At 43.0% G+C, this 21,724-nt stretch overlaps 2 protein-coding genes across 4 annotated transcripts in view; both read left to right on the top strand.

Moving 5' to 3' along the window:
- The first annotated feature begins 1,886 nt into the window (after window positions 1-1,886).
- On the top strand, window positions 1,887-13,384 carry LOC121626044 (microtubule-associated protein futsch-like). Its single transcript, XM_041964403.1, has 4 exons — window positions 1,887-2,097; window positions 7,248-11,327; window positions 11,472-11,534; window positions 11,678-13,384. Exons 2-4 carry the CDS (start codon window positions 7,295-7,297, stop codon window positions 11,689-11,691), a joined length of 4,110 nt encoding a protein of 1,369 aa, XP_041820337.1. The 5' UTR covers window positions 1,887-2,097; window positions 7,248-7,294; the 3' UTR covers window positions 11,692-13,384.
- Window positions 13,385-13,475: 91 nt separating this feature from the next.
- The window catches only part of dennd5b (DENN/MADD domain containing 5B), a 78,492-nt gene continuing 70,243 nt past the window's right edge, over window positions 13,476-21,724 (top strand). For all 3 annotated transcript variants that reach the window (XM_041963813.1, XM_041963811.1, XM_041963812.1), the window contains exon 1: window positions 13,476-13,816. In XM_041963813.1, the coding sequence (XP_041819747.1) occupies window positions 13,708-13,816 (109 nt within the window). In that variant the 5' untranslated portion in view covers window positions 13,476-13,707. The remainder of the gene's footprint in view (window positions 13,817-21,724) is intronic.

Consider the following 21,724-nt stretch of genomic DNA (forward strand, 5'->3'; position numbering starts at 1 on the left):
GTTCGTCTAAGTCGTGAGGCACAGGTAGACATCACACTTTGTGCACTTTGGGCATGACGACAGGCCAGTGATCTGTGTTGTCCTGATGCACAGCTGCTGGTGGCACTGGTGCAATGGGACCTCTGTTCCTCTTCCTGGCCTCAATATGCTGGGACGGTCTTCCCCTCTTCTTTAGGGCTTTCCTCTCCAACATGCCAGGCTAGCAATCCATAATGGTGTACGGTGTTGCCATGTGGCAACATACACATTTTTAACTTTTTCTATTATTTATTGATCGAGTACAATGCATGAAACTACATAATAATGAACTTAACTCACCTATTGTTGAGTTTATATTTTTTTTCCCCGTTGAAAAACTTCAAAAAAACACTTTTTTTGTTGAATTTTTAGGAGTCAAATGGTGAGGCTCCTCTCGTCGATGATGTCTGCAGAAAAGGGTTTCAAAACGGCCTCCAGAAAGTCATTTGACAAATTTAAACACTGCTGTTGGTTTCCTTAGAACCCCCCCCCCCCCCTCGTTATTCATGCATTGCATCATAATGCAGATGTTTTATCTGTGTGTAAAAGGCTTAAAAGGGGGTTGTTGCCATGTGGCAACGCTGTACCATAGAGGGTTAACTGTTGAAATATGCTATTGAAAATAAAACCACAGCAAAATGATCAAACATGAGGTGATCTAGTGCACGACAGCATGTTCAAGAGTTTTATCAGGCTCGTGACTGCAGCAAATGATACTGATACTGTCGGTCTGTGGATTTTTATCTATTTATTTATTTTTTGCACAGCCCTGAACTGTTAGCGGTGATCAATGTGGGCATGTTGCAGATATCAAACATCTAAAAGACAAGAAATATCAGTGCAGAAATGCCAAAAATTGCCAGGTTGGTTTTTATTGAACCGTAGGATGTTCTGCTCATTGCATGTCTTGGTTTCCAATAAAACAAAAACAAACAGTATTTCATATCTGTGTAGAATCCAAGGTTGGTTGGTCTCTAACGGTGACGGTGGCTTTAGCACCAACAGCATTTTATAGAAAGGAGAAAGAAAAAGGACAAACTGTTCTCAATTTAAACAACAATAATCACATGTATTTACCAAACGGGCCTTTTTGGGTCACAGCTGCTCATTGTTAGGAGTCCTCATTAGAATGAAGGTTTAGGTTCATTTCAAACATGTAGTTATTCTTTATTCAGGGTATTTAATTGTCATGCATTGCACAAGGAACAGCGGTTGTAGCCCCCTCCATGCTCCACACATATCAAATGTGTAAACAGGTGTTCAAACATTTCAATAAAAAATCGACAAAATATATAAAATGGGCAAGTGGTGCTTAGGGAACAAATAACAAGGAAAATATTTCCATGGTATCCATCAATCAATCTGTCTATATAGATAGACATATCAAGGTGGACCGGTCGACACTTGACAATTTTACCACGGCCCTGGAGGGGAGGGGCTGTACATAGATTCTTTATATTGTAAATATAATAATAAACGTAAATCCACTGTGTACTCGTTTGCAACTTTATTAGCAGCTTCCTTGTAACATTGTCTTTTATTCCAGGGTGCTTGGTCTTCTTTCAAAATAAAAGCTTGTTCAGACTCAGGTAATAAATAAAACGGAAATAATTAATCTCTTCCACAGAGGAAAGGCAGGTCCATTGGAAGTCTGAGTAACTTGATGTATTCCAAAGGAAAATGAGTTGTGTGTTGCAGACCAGACTCAGCTCCGAAATGAGTCGATGAGACACACCCCTTCCAAAAAAAAAAACCCCACCAATCAGAGCTCCCGTTAGGGTTAACTGTGATACATGGGCGGCCCCCCACCCTCACTGAGCGGATAAAGCCAGCTGGAGAAGAGCGAGTCCGGGCATTGGAGCTGCGAGTCCAGACGGACAACTTGGATTACTCTGGGTGGATACATGGACTTTATGGATAACAAGCCATGCAGTGGGATTTCCCTCAGTTGAGGGTCTTACTGGAGTTTTACGCCGTGAAAACTCTCCCAGGGGATTAACGGAGGACCTTTGCACCGGTTTTGAGGAGGCTTTTGCAGAGTTGAGAAATGCGTTAAACAAGCCGAAATGTTAATACCCGGTGAGTAACGATGATCGTCAGCGGACACATCGACGTTTGTGTTTACCAAGATTTTCTTTCTCTGATTTTTTTTAAATGTGAGTAAAAGTGAAGCGTAGCAGGAAGTCATGCGAGGGACAAAATACCTCTGTGTCTTCATGCGACGCAGTTTCGGTTTCGTTCACTGTGAAACGTTTGTCTGTTTGTCTTCCATTAGCGTTGTGTTGGCAGCGGTACCAATGGCTTAATGCCAGAAAACACCTTCTCTATGAGTGTAGGAAGAGAAAAGTTTATCTGAAAAGCTGAAAACTGTTCTCTCTCCCTCTCTCTGACGGATGATTATTCATTCAGCCTCAGCTTTTCATTACACTCATATATGCAAGCTGATGATTTTCTCGTGATCTGACTTCTGTAGTTTCTGTAGTAGAAATTAAAGTATAACTGGTGGGCATTTCTTTTATTAGTTCTTAATGGAAGTGAATGTGGGTGATTGTGGGATTGATATTATAAGGTTCTTGAAGATTATTCTAGCCCAAAGAAATTAGCACACACATGTATAAATGTGTGTATCTTGTCATCTCCCTTGTATTGCTGGCGTTTATATGCAGGTGCTTCTACTATTTGCATGCAGACCAGGTGATGGGGATGTTGTGCCAGGAGGGGCAGGCACCTGGTGACAGTGGGGGGCACAAGAGGAGGCAGAGTGGGCTGAGGAGCCAGTTTTGTGAAGTTCAGAGCCCCACAGGGCACTCCTCCGCAACTGGAGCAGGAGCCCCCAACAGAGGAGGTAGTGGCTGTCTTTTCCGGCCAAAGCTTGGGCCTCCAGCCTCTGCCTCAGGGGACAGTGGTTGGTTGACCCTGAGGTCGAACACCTGGGGTTATTACCTACAGTCATCAAATCATAATGGAACTGAATGGTTGTATCACTGTTAACAAGCCTGTGGTTGTGTCAGAGTTGTTAGTGCCAGACTAAGCCTCAAGCCTGTGAACATCAGCATCCTGTTGTGGGCACTGGGATATCAACATGTCAGAACATGATGACATCTGGATTTAACAGTCGCAGCTCACTCAGTTGCACAACCATGACAGGTAGAAAGAACTGGGCCTGTCAACGAATATTCTCAATTTGAATCTGTATTAACATTGTAAAATAATCCAGACCTTCAGATGTGAAAATTAATATTGAAAAGTGAATAAAAAAGCAGCACAGCAGCAGCAGCTGCATTGAAAACAGATATTTGAATGGTGTTTTTTTTTTTTTTTTAAGAGGGAATATTCAAACATTGTTTTTGGTCAGTTTTGACAGCCCTAGTATGAACTTACTGACACAGGACATGTTCAGCTTGTTTACTCCGACTAATGAAGGAAAGGAAGTGCACTAACAGTAGAAGGAGTTGAATTTAAATCTCACCAAACACGCAACGTTAGGCAAATGGAAAAAGCAGTGAGACAAGGCTCCCTGCATGTGCAGAGTGTGAGCGCAAGTGAAGATTTTTATGGGATAGGGGCGAGTACTCCGTGACCTCTGGCAGACAACTAAAACAGCATTGGAGCTGTGGTCTCCCAACCTGACAGACGAAGGGATTGTTGATAAAATCTTTTGCTTGTTTGCACCATAAACTGAAAACTAAACGTGCCTCAAAGCACCGGAAAGAGCCAAGTCCTTAATATGTAATCACAAACTGTGAGGAGGAGTATAATAAGGAAAAACATACACTCACCGGCCACTTTATTAGGTACACCTTGCTATTACCGGGATGGACCCCCTTTTGCCTTCAGAACTGCCTTAATCCTTCGTGGCATAGTGAGGTATATGGTCAGATCAAGCATGATCAGGGGTAAACTGATGTCTGGAATGGAGACCACTTTTAGTTGTGGTATGTGAGGCTACGAAGGGTCAGATAAAGAATAGATAAACCAGAGGCAGTAATGTTTAGGGGGCTATTAGGACTATTAACTTTAGATGTAGACATAGATTGTCACAAAGGAGAACATTCCTTAGTGGGACAATGCCCAGAGCATGATCTGGTCTTTAAGCTAGGGAAAGGTATGGGTGGAGTTAGATAAACAGTCATGCTATATATTGTGTTGTCTGTATGTTAAGGGCAGAGTCTTCTGATCTGACCCTGAAGCTCTCTCGGATGGCCGGCATCTGATCTGATACTGCTTGTTAATAAAGGTCTCTTCAACTCAAGCTTGTATCAGCGGAGTTCTTCCTACATCATCATCATACCACTGCTTGGCAGGACCTGGCTGATAAACTTCAATAGATTCAGCAAGGTACTGGAAACATTCCTCAGAGTTTGGTCCATGTTGGCATGATAGCGTCACGCAGTTGCTGCAGATTTGCCGGCTGCACATCCATGATGCGAATCTCCCGTTGGCCCACATCCCAAAGGTGCTCTATTGGATTGATATCTGGTGACTGTGGAGGCCGTTTGAGTAGAGTGAACTCATTGTCATGTTCAAGAAACCAATCTGAGGTGATTCGAGCTTTATGACATGGTGCGTTATCCTGAATGATGCAGCAGAAATCAAGACTCATCAGACCAGGCAATGTTTTTCCAATCTTCTATTGTCCAATTTTGGTGAGCCTGTGCGAATTGTAGCCTGTGTTTCCTGTTCTTTGCTGACAGGAGGGGCACGCGGTGTGGTCTTCTGCTGCTGTAGCCCTTTTGCCTCAAGGTTCGACGTGTTGTGCGTTCAGAGATGCTCTTCTGCACACCTTGGTTGTAACGAGTGGTTGTTTGAGTTACTGTTGCCTTTCTATCAGCTCGAACCAGTCTGGCCATTCTCCTCTGACCTCTGGCATCAACAAGGCATTTTCACCCACAGAACTATTTTCTCTTTTTCTGGCCATTCTCTGTTAACCCTAGAGATGGTTCTGCATGAAAATCCCAGTAGATCAGCAGTTTCTGAAATACTCAGACCAGCCCGTCTGGCACCAACAACCATGCCACGTTCAAAGTCACTTAAATCACCTTTCTCCCCATTCTGAACTGCAGAATGGGGAGTTTGAACTGCAGCAGATCGTCTTAACCATGTCTACATGCCTAAATGCATTGAGTTGCTTCCATGTGATTGGCTGATTAGAAATTTGTGTTAATGAACAGTTGGACGGGTGTACCTAATAAAGTGGCCGGTGAGTGTGTGTGCGTATAGGAATTAAGGTGTTTCCTGTAACAACAGAAATAACCTTTTAACGTTGATTGTAGGAATGTTGTGGAGATGGCTAGTAAAACTGGGGAATATGAAAGAAAATATAAAATAAGGATCAGGATATAAAAATGTAAGACATGTAGAAACTGTCCAAGTGTGGGTGGCAGGTAATTTTATTAATCGATATCAATTACCTGTAATGCAAAGTGCAGAGTAAGAGCTAAGGTATAGCTATAAACACAAGTGTAAATCCATCTAATGGTAATTTTTGGAGTGAAAGGAAATGACAAGAAGTGAAAATGATCAAAATGGCATACAACAGGTATCTGTACTTGGCCACAATCTCAATGTCCGATCCCTGGATATTCACAGTCTGTGGCACCTATCCTGTGGACGTCTATTGCCATCTCTTGCATCTTGCTGGTGTTTATGTGCAGGTGGTTTAGTCCACACCAGTATGCAAAGTTGGTGATGACTTCTCTGTATTCCAGTTAATCCCCCAGTGATACACATCCAAATGATGGCTGTCATCTGAGAACTTCCGGATGTGACAGCTGTCAGTGTCGTGTCTGACAGCCCTGTGGCCTGCGGCGCTCCCGTCCTGCAAACTGCCACTTCAGACACACCCACGTCCTGAAGCCTCACATTCTGTGGTCTGTGGAGGTAGTCGATGGTTCACTCCATGCCACTGCAACTGCTATGAGTGTGCATCAATTTTTTAAGTGCTGTCAAAATGTGTAGAGTTGGTAAAGGACTGTGGCTGAACAGATCCAGAGTTGGCTTTGATGGAGTTCTGCAGCTACAGTTGACATGCTCATTCACTGCACAGGCGAGGTGTGCAAAATGTGGTCTGCAGTACTGATAGCACAAGCCAGAGAGGAATGATAAAGGATAAGATAAGATCAAATGTGGTGTTACAGACAGCATCAATAAAAATAGCAAAGGCAATAGAAAATAGAAAATGCAAAATACAAAACAGGAAGTTGACTGTATACAAGACCCACACCTTCTCACTCAGTGTTTTTTTTTTTTTTTGTATTACTTTCTACATTGTATATTCATACCGAAGACATCAGAACTATGGAGGAACAAATGTGGAATTACTTAGTACACAAAAAAGGGTTAAACAAACCAGAATATGTTTTATATTTTAGACTCTTCGAAGTAGCCACCTTTTGCTTTGATGACAGCTTTGCACACCCTTGGTATTCTCTCAATCAGCTTCATGAGGTCACCTGAAAAGGTTTTTAGTTAACAGGCGTGCCATGTCAAGAGTTAATTTGTGGAATTTCTTGCCATCTTAATTTGCTTGAGACCAGTTGTGTTGTGCAGAAGTACGGTTGGTACACAGCTAACAGCCCTATTTGACTACTTTTACAATCCATATTATGTCAAGAAGCACTCAGATAAGTGAAGAGAAACCACAGTCAATCATTACTCTAAAACATGAATGTCAGTCAATCCGGAAGATTTCATGATCTTTGAATGTATCTTGTGCAGTCGCGAAAACCATCAAGCGCTATGATGAAACTGGCTCTCGTGAGGACCGCCCCAGGAAAGGAAGACCAAGAGTTACCAGCCTCAGAAAACGTAAATTAACAGCACCTCAGATTAGAGCCCACATATATTTATGTATATGTACATTTTATATTTTTTTAAAAGTCAGCAAAGAGAAACTTGTCCAAAAAGTAGCAGTGCGCATGGGATGAATGCTAGTTTTTCTTGGTCTCCTTTAACTTGGAGATGCATGTTTTGCCCAAAAAAACAGCTGTTTCATTTCTTTGCCTCTGGAGTACCTGGAACTTGAATTCAGCACCACAGCCTGAGCAGTGCCCAAAGTTAGGTTCAGGATGTCACAACTAAAGTGGGGACAGTACAGTGGAAACAAAAGCTGAAACCGAGACAATGGATGCACGTAAAATTCCTCTTCTGAAAAAAGCCTGTATGACATATTGAATGTGAAACCACCCAACGATTAATTCTCCTTTTTTCTTTTTAAATTTGTTTCCTAGACCTGTGCTTACCTGAAGTCATCACTTGAAAGATAGCTCCACATGCAATGCGATCTGGATGTCCCCACAGTGAAGCAGGGGCCTATCCTGCGTTCCAGCACCAGAGTGATGATGGTGTTCTCGCATCACCTCAGGACAACAACACCACACCTGTACCAGTGATTGACCCTGCAAATGGAATACAAAAAAACATAGCAGCCACTCAATATCCTTGGGACCTCAGAGTGTCTTACATTCCTGGTCAGTGGCATCAAGGCAAAACACAACTGCAACAAAATCTCCAGGGACTCCGCCAAATGGAGACACAGTCAAGCATAACAAGCACTGAATTCCAGTACCCAAAACCCAGGAGCCCTCAGAACAGTCTCTACAAAATAAGGAGAAAAGCAAATACTAATGCTGCGTCTGAGAACAAAAAGCAGAGATCTCGCTCATTGCTGGTTGCCTTACTGGAAAGAAATTATCAAGAGTTTGAATCCTGTTTTACTAACCCCTCATCTTCTTCAGAAGAAACAAGTACTTGTACTAATTTGTCAGGTGAAATACACTGCAAGAGTCAGCAAGTGAGAAGTCCACCAGCTGTGCTGAATGGTGGAAAGACTAGAACACAAAACCTGCATCATTCAGGAGGAACTCATGCCAACCCCCAGCAGCAGCAGGTCTCCTCTCTCAGCAGGCGGCCATCCACAGACAAAGTCTTGCCAGTTGGAGAAATGGTACCTCCTACAGATGACCAAATACAGAACCATATTGCAAAAAAGGTTGCCCATTTTCGGGCCAGTTTAACCCAGCAAAACAGAAATGATGGACACACATTCTCCGGTGAGGGATGGGATTTTTCCGCTAATATCAGGGACTCTACACCCCAGTCTGACTCCATCCAGTCGAACAGTGTTGCTCATTTCCCAACAACCTCTGCCTCAGACAGAGTTGTGAAGAGGCAAAGTCTCGGTTGTGCAGTGGTTAAACGGTGGACTGCTACACTTGGACAAGCACTTAAAGAGGACAGCTCAAGGGGCAGCAGAGCAAATGCAGAGTTAACTCCGAGTTCTAAAGAGACGAGTGATTGTGCTACATTTACATCAAAGAAACCTTCAACAGGTACACTTGCCTCTGATATAAGAAACTCAAAACATGCTCCTAAGACTGAATCTGGTGTCATGCCTGGTGTTTCTTTGGTTCTCAAACACACAACAGAGAGGGGAAAAGGAGATACGAGCCTAAAACCAGTGGAGGCAGGAGGGTTGAACAATGTGGAAGGTGTGACTGATGTCTCAGAGATTCATCAATCCAAGTCAAGTTCAGTGGTACCTAGAAAGAAAACATTTGAACACACATCACTCACTGAAAATCAAGATGGAAATACAAAACAAGTAAAAAACACTGAAGCACAGCAATGCAGTGTTACCCGTAAGGAAGTGGCCGCACATTCCAAGCAGGTTCGTAACGTGGTCTCAACTCCTACAAATCAAAGTGAACGTCTGTGCAACCACACAATTGTTGAATGTGTGAAGGATGACGTGGGTTCTGTGCATTTACAAACTGATGTAAGTGTAGCAATTTCTACAAAAGACAAAGAAGAGGCAGCACTGTGTAAAAGTAAGGGCGGGGAAGCACTCTTTGTGAACATTGTAAAAAATCCACAATATGAAGACATTTCAGATGATGAAGACAGGCCACAGCTGTCCGCAAAACTCCCAGACACAGAGCACAAGGAATTACGTTTTTCATCATATTTTGAAGAATTTCAGTATGAAGATATAAGTGAAGATGAAAATCCACAGATTGAGAATGTGGCTGTGAAGAGGCCTTCACTGACACAACTACCTGAAACAAATGATAAACAGTTATCATTTGAAAGCCATGGCCATGTACAGGGTCAGGCTCTGACGAAGACAGAAATGATCTCAGATGAGGAACTGATTCCAAAGAAGGTTTCACAAGAGATGGGAACACTTGATACGACACATTACTCTTCTCTATGTTTTGTTGAAACTGCTGATGGTTTTGAAGATCTTATACATCCTAAATATGATAGTAAGAGACATGTGAGATGGCAACCAAACCACTCCAATTCATGTAGTCCTTCCTCTCCTTTGAAAGACGAGACTGATGATCAGGTGGATGATGACTGGCTAGTCATTCCTTTAAGCATGTCTGACCTTAAATTTGAACCAGAAGATGAGGAGCAGGACCGCCCAGAAAATGTTGTCCCAGATGATGGTGAAACTGAAGACAAGCAAACACAGTGTCACACATATCAAGTACCAGCTTCTCCTTCTTCCCAGATGGAGGTGTTTGACACAATCGAGAGCTTTCTACAAGCAAAAAATTTACAATTTAAGAATAGATTTGAGGTGGCATCAGGCTGGAGCACAACCGAACATGAACTAGACTCTAAGGGAGAACCACATACACCTCAAAACCGGAGAGAGTCATACTCCGACACTGAAGACAGCTGTGAAACTGAGGACAGTTGTGATTACTCATCTGGATCAGAACGCAACTATTTGACTGTGCCCAGGCAGTTGTTGAAGAGGCCAGCAACTCTGCCCCCAGAGACAGATGAGTCTGTGTCTAAAGAGGATGAAAATGAGGTTGCCAATGTGCAAAAAGGTCAAACCAGGAGCCTGAAAAAGTCGGGCTTGCAGAAACTTAGACAGCTGATTCAAGACAATGCTGCCTCAAAGCATGTTCAACATAAGACCAACGGCCAAAATATGTCAAAAAAGGATGAAATAATTATCCTCGATTCTGACACCGAGGATGAAAGTGAGCAAAACAGCAAAGAGAAGGCAAAAAGGAAGAGGTCATTCTCTTCAGGCTCGGACGGCAGTGGAGAAGCCAAATGTTATCAAAAAAAGAGACGTTCACCTGAAACTGTGGACAGTGCGCGTGGGACTGTTAAAGAACAGTTTGAAAAAGACAGACTGACACCTGCAGACGCACCAGTGCCACAGCAACAGTTGACACTTCACGACACGCGTTTTAAAGAAGTGATGCAGGATGTACTCTCTGAGTGGTCACACAGTTCAGAAAAGAGTGGACAACTGATTGAAACCAAAGGGGACTCTGAGCATGTTCAGCATAGCAGACAAAAGATGTCAACCACAGAAAGTGTAATAATCATTGACTCTGACACAGAGGATGACGTTGACCAAAGCTACAAAAAGGTTAACCAGAAGAGACAGTTCTCTTCAGTGTCAGCAGATGGTGCCTCATGTGTTCACCAAAAGATAAATTCACCTGAATCTGTGGACAATGAATATGAAAGTGCTGAACAAACTGCCAACAGAAAGACTAAAAGCCCCAGACTGTCATCTGAAGACTTGCCAAAGAAGCCACCCCAGTCTGTGGGCAAGGAGACAGGAACCATCAAAAATACTGTCTGTGAAAAGAATACACAAAATTTGCATCGAAATGGAAAAAGAAGGTTTATGTCCAAGCCAAAACCTGCAAATGGTAGACATCATTCTACAAAGAATATGATTCAGACCAGTGCAGTAAAACCAGGACTGATTTCAAGACAACACTTGTTGCCTTGCCAGGAAGGCCCATCCACTTCCATCGGTAGCTTGTCTTCCACAAGTGGACAAACTTCTGAAGCCAGACTAAACTCTGCCTCCCGTAGAGGCATGTCTCAGTCTGGAGAAACCTCCAACCCTTGTGGCCTTCCTAAGTCAAAGCAGAGCACATCTACTCCCAGACCACATTTGTCCTCATCCAAGCTGCAGCTGTCTCGCTCTGTGAGCAACCCCCCAACACTAAATTATTCTTGCACTCACCCAAAAGGCCCAACATCTTCTGCAACCATGCAGTCATCTGCAAGGGAACATGTGAACAATAACTGGAAGAACAGCTTTTTCCCAACCAGGAGAGACAGAAGAAGTAACCTGGAGAACTTGAGAACCAGTCATTATGATTCAAGGAGTGATGCTAGACAAGGACCTAGTCACTGTGACAGGGCACCCAGACAGAGACACAACTCCCACAATACTGCAGCCCCCCTGATGAGGAAGACCAAGCCTGTTGCCATAGAATTGACAAGGGCCAGAATTCGGGATGCTCCAAGGAAACAATGTGTGTTCTTTTAAAGTCTCTAAAATGTATTTTTTTAATGATCCTTCATAAATTCTTATAATAGTCAAATAGTCAAAGGTAGTCAAAGTTATTTTTAATGTATCTGATATGAAAGCATGTTCCTAACCCTATTTCTTACCACAGGGTACTCTGTGGGTGATGGTTACAAGTGGTCAGAGAAGCCAACAGTGGCTAAGCCAACAAAAGGTGACACTTAACATGTTCCTGTTTAATAACACTTGTCTTACAGCCTACCCTCCAATACACCATGCAGTTTCACCAGGTTTTCTGGTTTGTGGGATATAGGTTTAATCCTCTCTTCTCTTGTTCCTCGACATTTTTCATTGTAGGTTCCGACAGGTAGGGGAAGAAATGTATGACCCCTCCAAGACCCCATCTTTGAGGGAAAAGGTGCCTGTGTTTCACTCCCAGAGGGTCAGGTGTTCCATGCCTGAAACCAGCTGTTCCTGTTGTTGTAGTTGATTCTAGCTTTGATTTTCCAAAGCATTTGTGTATAGTTCCATGACGGACTACCTTGTACCTATATCCTAAAACTGAATATTCTGTATTTTAACTGCCTGTATGTAGACACACTGTAAACATATTAATATGAGCGGTTTGTATTCTTTTTACCAGCTACCTCAGTGTGTAAAAATGCAACATTAAGCTCTTTGATTGTTTTTTATATGTACGTCACTGTCTTTCCTCTTTTTAAGTTGACAGTTTTTATTCTTTGAAAACTCAGCACTGATTTCTTATGGGTAATGTCACATTCGTCTTTAAATAGTTGATGTTGAAAATGTAAAATATTTGATGAATGCTTTGTTGTTAAGCTCATGTGTACCACTAGAGGGAGCCATTGCAATATATATTAGATTTAATTGTTGGTCTCATTTTAATTATGCACACTTTAGCCTGTGTTAAACCATGTACTTTGAGATTTTGTCATCTGAACATTATCAGTAGTGGCAGTACCTGTATTGTTACTCTCACCATGATTACATGTTAACTTGGCAGCTGGGAAATTGGGGTTCCATCTTATTGTGTCATACATACAGCTGTGATAGCAGAAACTGGTGCTGATCAGACTAAATACCTCATCTATCAATACTTGGTCAGTCCATCTGTCTTTTCATCAATAATTGACCATCTTGCATCTCAATGTCTGGTGGATTCTGTGAAATGGCTGTAAGATATGATAATGAAACAATATACAGCAAGTCGATGAGATGGTATTGAATTCATGTCCGTCGTCGTTAAGTTTTGGTTGCCCATTACAGGGAGTGGGCCAGAAAAGCTCACTTTTTCCTCAGAAGTATCTCTGAGTCTTTGCAACACAATCTGCACACAGAAGGGAAAAAAACAGACAACTTATCTGTTGTGCTCATTTTGACAGTGAAATCATAAAAATGCTACGTATGCACTGGATATCTAACACACTAAGTAGCTATTAATGGGTTGTTTTGTTTGCATTAAGGGGTGCAGACTGCACGGAACTTACTAAATCCCATGAAATTCACCCCTGAGTTTACATAAAAATTTCCACTGAGTTTACTTTTACGTGCAAATTTAGGGTTGGCCTTGTTGCTTTGTAAATTTTACGGGACTGACCCCAGATTGAGGATATATTGGATGTTTTTAATGGGTGTGTGTATGTATGTCTGCATGAACTGAAGCAGCTTCAAGGTTAAAAACCCTCTTCAACCATGCAGAAAGTGGTGGTGGCCAACACGCAACTCGGACATTAGTCTTTGCAACCACTAGTGACCTTATGTCTGCATCTTTTTAATGCTAATTCAGCTGTACCAATACTGAGCAAATACATGAAGCACAGTTTTTTGTGAAATGCTCATTAACTGACACATTGAGATATGTGTGTAGCTTCTTGTGATGTTGAATTCATTGATTTTGTGCCTTATTTTTCTAATTTGAGGCAAACGTTCTGTTTATTTTTTGAGTGTTTTGTCCCTCACTGTGTCCCTGACCCTGAAAGTCACATGTACTCTATAATTTTTTTTTTCTGTGGGTGGGAATAAATATAATTATGACATTTTGCATATGGTCAGTTGGCTACATTTGAATATCCCGCCCTGCCCGGCGACTCCTCCGCGCTCCGCCGAGGCGGGGACTCACTCTGATCTCCTTCCAGCGCGGCTCGCAGTGTGTCGGGACGCTCTGCAGACGCGGTTTGTCGAGCGAACTGTCACTGGAACAACATTTAAAAGCAACTTCGGTGTATTACAGAGCTTTATTTTTCACATCCACGAGCCGATACAGAAGCAGTTGTCCAGACTCGAGCATTTTCGCCAGTTTTCCGCTTTTCCTGGAGATGTGTGGTTTGGAGAAGTAGGAGCGGACGGCGCTGCACACTGAAGCCGGGATGAGTGGGAGCTCAGCGGTCTCCGGCGCGGCGCCCTGCCGCTTCGCCCACTACTTCGCCGTTTGTGGGATAGACACGGAAACTGGACTGGAACCGGACGAGTTAGCAGGTATGCGCTCTCTCTTCTGTGGCATCTAGGTGGTTTTTAAAGTCTGCGTGATACAAGAAAAACAGTTCTCCACACATTTTAGGAATTTCGCTGACTAAAAATATCCTCTAACACCAGCCAAGGCATGCATACTCTAGTCAGAGGTATGGCTGCATTAAGATGTAAAGCACACACAGTAATGTCAGCATTACTTAGTATTTAAACTCACTGAATTGCACAAAAACCTAATTAACGGCACATGGTTTCCTCTCCAGAGTTAGTCATACTGTGAATAAGCACAGCATGAAGCCCATAAATAAAAAACCCTCCAGGAGAAATGATTCCAGCATCATTTACCTCTACCTTGTTGACACATTTGCTCAGTGATCTGCTGACATTTAAGGTGGATGAGCCTCCTGTGTGTGAGCAGAGTGAAAGCTCACAGGTTACCTTTTCTAAATGCTCCAATCTGATGTCAGCTTCCTGTGTTTGGTCAAAGTGAAACACCTGTGCATGACTGTTCTGTAGTTTTGACTCACCGTGTTTTCCAAATAAGAAGCAACCTTTGGTCACATGTAAAACATAGAGTTTCCTTTTGAAAGCTGACCCATGGTCCACTTGTCTTCAAGCAACTTTAGTTAAGTTTGACAGCAAAATAAACCTTATTAGATTTTGAAAGCGAGGTCTCCCTGTCATTCTCACAGAGCGGTTTGTATAATGGTATTTGCTGTTTGAGTGCTGCTGATGCAAAAGTGTATTTAAGGCAGCCTCGAGTGTGGGTGAAGATGGTGACGCTGCCTCCGTCGCAGGACAGTTGTTTGATTAACAGCAAGGAATTGCAGAGCAGTGTTGGTTCATGGGATGCTCAAAGAAACTACTTGGACCTTTGATTCATACCTGTAGTAATACAGTTCTGTGTATTTCTAAGGGTCATCCTCCCTGCTGGGGTCTTCTCCATGACTGCACCAGTCAGCTGAGACTCCTGCCTGTCCAGCTGTAGTGGTGATGCAGCATGTTTACTCTGTCACCAGATACATTCGCTCATTGACTCAAGCTGCTTTGTTCCCATCCAATAGCAGCCTCACCATATTACAGCAGTGGAGACTTTCTGACAAGCTTCACCTTCTGGGTGCCGTTTTAACAACAGCGAGGGTTGCTGAGGTGTTGCATCACAGCCAAATTGGTAGCTTCTGTCTGTGGAGCTGAGTCTCTTGGCCACGCTTCAGAATAACGACGTTTGTGTATGCTGAAAGTGAGCTGTGATTGCACACTTCGGGCTCGTGTTCAGAAATGCAGACGTTTTATTTTAGTGACACACTGTGAAGCATTGTGTGTTGCCTTCAGGCTGCAGCATGTCTCTGAGGTGACACTGGTAGGCTTCCACTATAGTGACTCCGTATGCCCTGCTGAATGCTCTGCAAACGCCCTGCACCCCAACTTACCGAGCGTTTGGTGTGCGCATGTGGTTAAACTATGTGACAAGTTGACAGTCAGTGAAGAGGTGAGAGTAGGGCTGCAAGTAACAGTTATTTTTATTATTCGATTAATCGTTTTGTCCATGAAGTGTTAAAAATATGGTGAAAAGTGCCCATCAGAATTTCTGAGAGTCCAAGGTGACGTCTTCAGATGTCTTGCTTTGTACCACCAGCAGTCCAAACCTCCAAAATATTAAGCTTCCTTTTGAAGAAGACAAATGAAGCCACCAAACCCTGATGCAAAGTGACTCAGAACAATTAATCAATTATCAAAACAGTGGCAGATTAATTTCCTGTCACTCGACAAATCATCGCAGCTATAGGTTAATCAGAACAAACGTGATCGTGATAGCTGGTAGTGACTGGGATATCTGAATATTCCAGATAACATACAGTAACTACTAAACCAATGGCTTGTTGATGATATCATTGTTGGAGTTGATGAGATCATGCCTAGTGACAGCATCTTTAAGGGGGGCTGTTCTCACCACCTGCTCATATGGTTCATAGCATACTGAAATCTGTACAGTTCCAACGGCTTAAGTTCCTGTCGAGGAGTCTGTTAACCAAGAACAGAGTGATAACAGGAAATTAGAGCTATTGAATGATCAGCTGACTGAGACAAAATGATTTGATAGTATTGAGATTCGATCCAGTTCTTGTGCTACATCCATACACCTGTCCTGTTTGGAGTGCAGTAAAGCAGCCAGTGTGACATGTTCCCGTGTGTGCTGTGAACATGAACCGACACAACGCAGCACCGCTAGTGTGCGTCTTGCTTCAGGCAAAGCATCGTCCTCCCCAGGCGAAAAAACAGAACAAAAGCATACATCACACACTCACTGTGTACACGTTAGCAGAGCACTTGAGCACAACATGAGTGAGTTTAGATGCCTACATTTCAATTTTTGTCTGAACGCAAATCAAGCATGAGCTGAACTTCATGTCCCCCTCCCCTTCATTCATCCCCAAAGCTGCCCACCCCCATTTCTCTATCATCTGCCTGGGTTTGCCTTCACCCTCTACACTTCATAGCAGATCATTTACAATTCTGATGAGGCCTGTTGCCGTCCTCCCCCATGACACACCATCTTCCAAACGACACTAATGCTGCCATGATTGATATCAACATGTTGCCGTTGGCACTCCATAAACCCTTTTTTGTCAAGCATATGGGTGCATCTCAGCACCCCCGCATATTCTTGTACCCCGAGCTGGAGGCAGCCATAATTGCAGTGACCCACATTAAGTAGGGTTCTAGGCCTTTGCTTATTTTAGGCTGCAGCTCCCCTCCTCCCTGCTCTTTGTGTGGCAGTGGAGCTGTCTTCCCCTCAGCCCATTGTTCTAGTCAGAGGGCCAGACTTCCTGTAGACCTGCCTCGGGCTCCTTCATGGTTTACAGTGCCTTATCTCTGTCTCTGTCTATGTGAGTCTACTCTCTACAAGATCGTACAGTATTTAACTGCTTTATTTCAACTCATCCTGAGATCTTTGGTTACAGGCTGGAATGCAAATTAGATGGTCTAATTCCTCCCATAAATAGCCACTTTGTCAGTCCAGACACCCACCCCATGCCATGCCATTGAGCTGTAGTGGTATAAATAAACTCTGGCTGGCATATAGAGCCTGAAATAGTCCCTACATTCTAACACCAGACGCAGTTAGAGAGGAGAGGGGAGCTCATTTTGGGAGGGAGATGTTTGGTGTGCCGGTTGTAGATGTAGATATGAGGTCAGTGCTGCTACAGTGTGAGATGTGTACCACTTTGCCATCTCCTCCCCCTGCAGGGGAGGTGATGGTCATTCGGCCCAGCATAGCTGCTTGAGAGATGTGTGCTTATCATACTGGTGACCATGGCAGTTGCAGTCCAGCAGCAAACCCGGGGCCAGTGGATGATTGACATTTCAACTTGACTTGCATGTTTAATCAATTATCAAACTAGTTTGTATTTAATTGTTAATCAGTGGGTGATCAGTTAGTCAATCACCAATCAATGATGAATTAGGAAAGTGACAGTCAACTCATGAGATGTTTAAGCTGCCGACTAGTTCTTCATAGCTGAAGTGGTCATTTTGTCTGCAGGGATTTGTGTGTATTTGTACAAAGACCTTTTCATCTAGAATATTTTAGATAAACTGAAGGATGAAATTATAGGTAGAAGCAAATCTCCCAATTCCTCATCTAAAATCATTTAAAGACACAGAGGATTAACTGAATGCATTGTCATTTCAGAGATACATGGTTTTCATATGACAGTGATTATATCTTCCATACTGACCAGACATCACATGGGATTTAGGTTATTGTCATGTGGTGATGCAACCTCCTGGTGTTAAATGCTGCATTACAGTTTGTTAACACAAGTTTCAGAGTTTGTTGGACTGTTCAAGCTTAGCAGAATGAACCCTGAATGCACCTGCAGGTTTGGCCATCATTTACTTTCTATGTAGCTATACTCAACCAACTGATTAACTGACTAACCATTGCAGCTCTGATTTAATGGATAATATGTGTTGTCATTGCAAATTTTAAGCCTCACACAACCACCTCTGTTTTCATACTGAATCATTGAATTGCTTGATGACGTGCATGCTTTAAATGGAGAATATGGATATAGTGTAGCCTCTGGTGTTGTTGGAACCAGTCCTATACTACAGACTTAAAGTCGGGATATCTCCATAACTTCCATATTCTGGCCATTCTTTTTATTTCTCTCTTTAAGTATAACACTAAATGGAGAATTACCCCTTTAAAATCGATCTAGATTAGCAAATCAATTCTCAAGAACAATCCTGCTGCATGTCCAGCAGTGACATTGATGGAGCGCGGAAAAGCAAAGCGTTCATGCTTGTTTGCATGTATTGTTACTGATACTGCATGCATGAACACACACAGATATACAATACATACTGTACCCACACACACACACAGAAACAGAGACTCACAGCTGGGGCTGTGATGATGATGCTCTTCTGAAAACCAGATGCTCAGTTTCAGTAATCAGATGATTCGGTCTGTCAGGTGTAGCCGGTACCAGACCTTCTCGTCCTCTTCTTCATCATCTTCCTCCTCCTCTTTGTACTCCCTCTCTTCTCCTTTCATGTCCCCCTCTTTATCTCGGTCCTTCACACCTCCCCGTCTTCACAGCTGCGTGTCACCCGCTGCTCTCCCACAGTAGCGATCCCCTGCTTTTGTCAAACTGAATTAGACAGGCTGTTGTCAGTATTTTATCCCAGGTTAGTCGCTGGCCATAACCCAGACCTAAATGAGTTAGTATCACCTCAGGGAGAATAGACTTGGCTGGTTAAAGCACAGACACTCACAACCACTTATGGTTCCCAGCCAGGTGCCAATAACCCCATTATAGTGCAGTCATTTAGTGGGAAAAAGGAGTGAACCTCACACAAAGCGCAACAGAAAATCTGAGAAATATTTATCACTCTTAAAAGTCTCCTCTAACCGACGATAGGTGGCCGAGTCATTAAGGCGATGGACTGCTAATCCATTGTGCTCTACACGCGTGGGTTTGGCGGCTTGTGACCAGAGGGTTGCCGGTTCGATTCCCCCCACCGGACCGGCAGAGAAACTTGGGTGTGGTGGAGTATCTGATAAATAAACATTTTTCAGATTTTCTGTTGCAACCTGTGTGAGTTTCACCCCTTTTCTCTCACTGAACGCCTGTACTAAAGGGAGTTACTGGTGTACTGTCGTATAATACCTGTACTGTTACAGCGCTAATGGTTTCCTCTCCTCCTACATGCTTCAACATGTCTGTTTCAAGATGAATGTCTTTTATAACAACTTAAGACTTAAAGTAAAAAAAAGATCCTCTCTTGGAAGATTAATCAAATCCCAGCTTGGTTTCTCTAGTTTCTTTGTGACCTTGACTTTTAAAATGTGATTTAATATATACGTAGTAGCTTGAAAGTTTGTATATTGAATAGCACCAACATGAAATTGTTAGCTAATTCACAGCATTGTCACGAAATCGCAAATCGCAATGTCATTTGCCCACATTGCACCTATCAGTCCAGCAGGCACATTCTGAGTTTTTATGGTGGTAGTTTTTCCTCGCCGACATGAGCAGGACATCTTTGTTTCCTGTCAAATGTGGGCCAGTAAAACCTTTTGAGACTGATCATGCCTTTAAAGGCATAGATACCTTACATTATTGGCTCCGCCTGCTCCAAATTAATGTGTTTCTGTCTCCTGCTACGCTGTAGTTTCATCATTTAATCAAGAACCTGCCTGCTGTCTGACAGTGCCCGTGCATGAAATGACATGAAGTTGGGGGTCTTGTTCAATTTCTGTTTTATCTCATACTTTGTGTAATGTGTTGCATGGATTTTACTTGCCATGGCGTGAAATTAAACATAGAGAGGGAACCTCTTTTGTCCTGCGCCGTGATGTGAAAATTGCTTCTGCAAGAGCGTTTTCCAGTTCATTTAAATGTGCATGTTTAACTTCGTCCCGCTGATTGCAGGCACTTTTTTAGACATGAGACTCGCGTGCAACAGCGTAAACTCTGATCACATTTATGTAATGAGGTGCATGTCTGGATGGGGCTGTGTTTAGGTAAAAGGACTATGCAAGTAAACTTGACACTGGTCTCGTGAGATAAATGTAATGAATTTCAAGCCTTAAAACACAGCTGTATGGAGCCCGCAAGCCATTTTAATGTAAACAATCTGGGCCGTTTGAGCGTCCTCTGGGTAGACTTTCAGTCCCGTCTGACCCTGTTTCGAGCTATTAATATTCAGTTTGTTCAAAGAGCTCCCTTGCTGCCATCGGGAGCTGGAAATGAGCCAGTACGGCTTTAAATGTGACTGGACCTCAGAGGTGTGAAGGCCGAGGTGGGAGTGTCCTGCAGCAGGACACAAAGGGATTTGAGCAGCTAAAGCTCCCCTCTGGCCTGGACCATCTGTCCGCACGCAGACTGGTCCGGGTGTCAGTCAGCACGTAGGCTGCATGCTAACACAGCCCACCGACATACGCTAATGATGACAGGGCCGAACAACACTGACGCACGCCCCTCTTGACTTATGTTAACAATGGTATGCCAGAGTAATGAGAAGATAATACTATATGGCCTGTATGATGCTAATAGCTCAATTAAACAGAAATCAAACCTCTGTATGCTTCTTTAATTGTTTTATTTTATTGAGCTCTTGCAACATCTGTTCATCTGGTTATGACAGTATTGTCTTGTACCATTCTTTTTGTCATATTTTTTATTTCCTCAAAGATAAATGAATTTTTGCCGTGTTTTCTTATGCTGCAGATTCTGGTGTCTTTCTCTTTCCCTCTTTCTTTCTCTCGTGGCTCATCAGTTCCTTCCTCCTCCGTTTCCCCCCGCAGTGATTTCGTCCATCTCTCTGAGTTTTGTGCCCCGCGCTCTGTTCGCCCGGCCAGGCTGCTGTTAAGCCTGTTAGAGTAATCCACTCAGACAGTCCCTCCAGGCTACACTGAACGCATCACTGTAATGTAGCACACGGCCGGGCCCCACCACTGTCTCCTCCACACACACACATTCATGCTCATAACCATGACTCCGCTCTCTGCTTCCTACAATGTTTGACCGGCGGCATCCTCCTGTCTCTCTTTATAAAGCCTCTCACTGCAGGTCATCTTGTAAATGGCTCTGGATGTTTTGGCCTCACAGGACAAGTAATGATTTTGTGACCAATTTTAGGAAAAAGAAAAGGCTTCCATGGAGTGGAGTTCAGGCCTCCAAGTTTCACAGAAAAAAGCTCGTCTGTCTCTTTCAGAAGTAAAACAGTCAATTAAAAAAGCAGACATATTATGAAGTAAATGAAAATAATAATAATAAGCAAGATGAACTCATGAAACCCATGAGAAATGAAACAGTCAACTAATCCAATAGCTATGAGACAGAAAATTAATCGGCAGCAATTCTTATAAATGAATCATTTAGTTTAAGACAATTATCAAGAGACAATACCAAACATTATCTGGTTGCAGCCTCTCCAGTTTCCTGCTTTTGTCTTCTTCATATGATCATTGATCGAGCATCTTTGGGCTTTGGACTGTCGGTCGAACAAAACAAGCTTCAAACTAACAACGTTATTTGACCATATCTAAATTTTAACAGTTCTACTCATTCCACATATCCATACCTGAAACTGAGGTAAAATGCCTCTCGTGTCTTAAGTCTCTAGTCTTGATGTATTGAATCTTAAGAGGTAATAATGGCGCACTCTTTCAGAGAGTTTCTCTTCAAAGGCACTCGTGGTAGTTGTGTGAAGTTTGTTGGAGAAGCTCAAACCCCTCTCACTTTCACACCTCTGCACAGCTCTGCCAACTGTGGATTATTGGAGCTCACTTTAGATTTCGTCATTGGAAAGTTGTCGGGGGAAGGGGCTTCTAATGCTGTTACACAATCCAACGAGGCTTTAAGTCCCTCTCAGTCCCTTTCACCTTAATTTGCATTTAAG

The sequence above is a fragment of the Chelmon rostratus genome, chromosome 22 (assembly GCF_017976325.1).
Source record: "Chelmon rostratus isolate fCheRos1 chromosome 22, fCheRos1.pri, whole genome shotgun sequence".
Classification (NCBI taxonomy): Eukaryota; Metazoa; Chordata; class Actinopteri; order Chaetodontiformes; family Chaetodontidae; genus Chelmon; species Chelmon rostratus.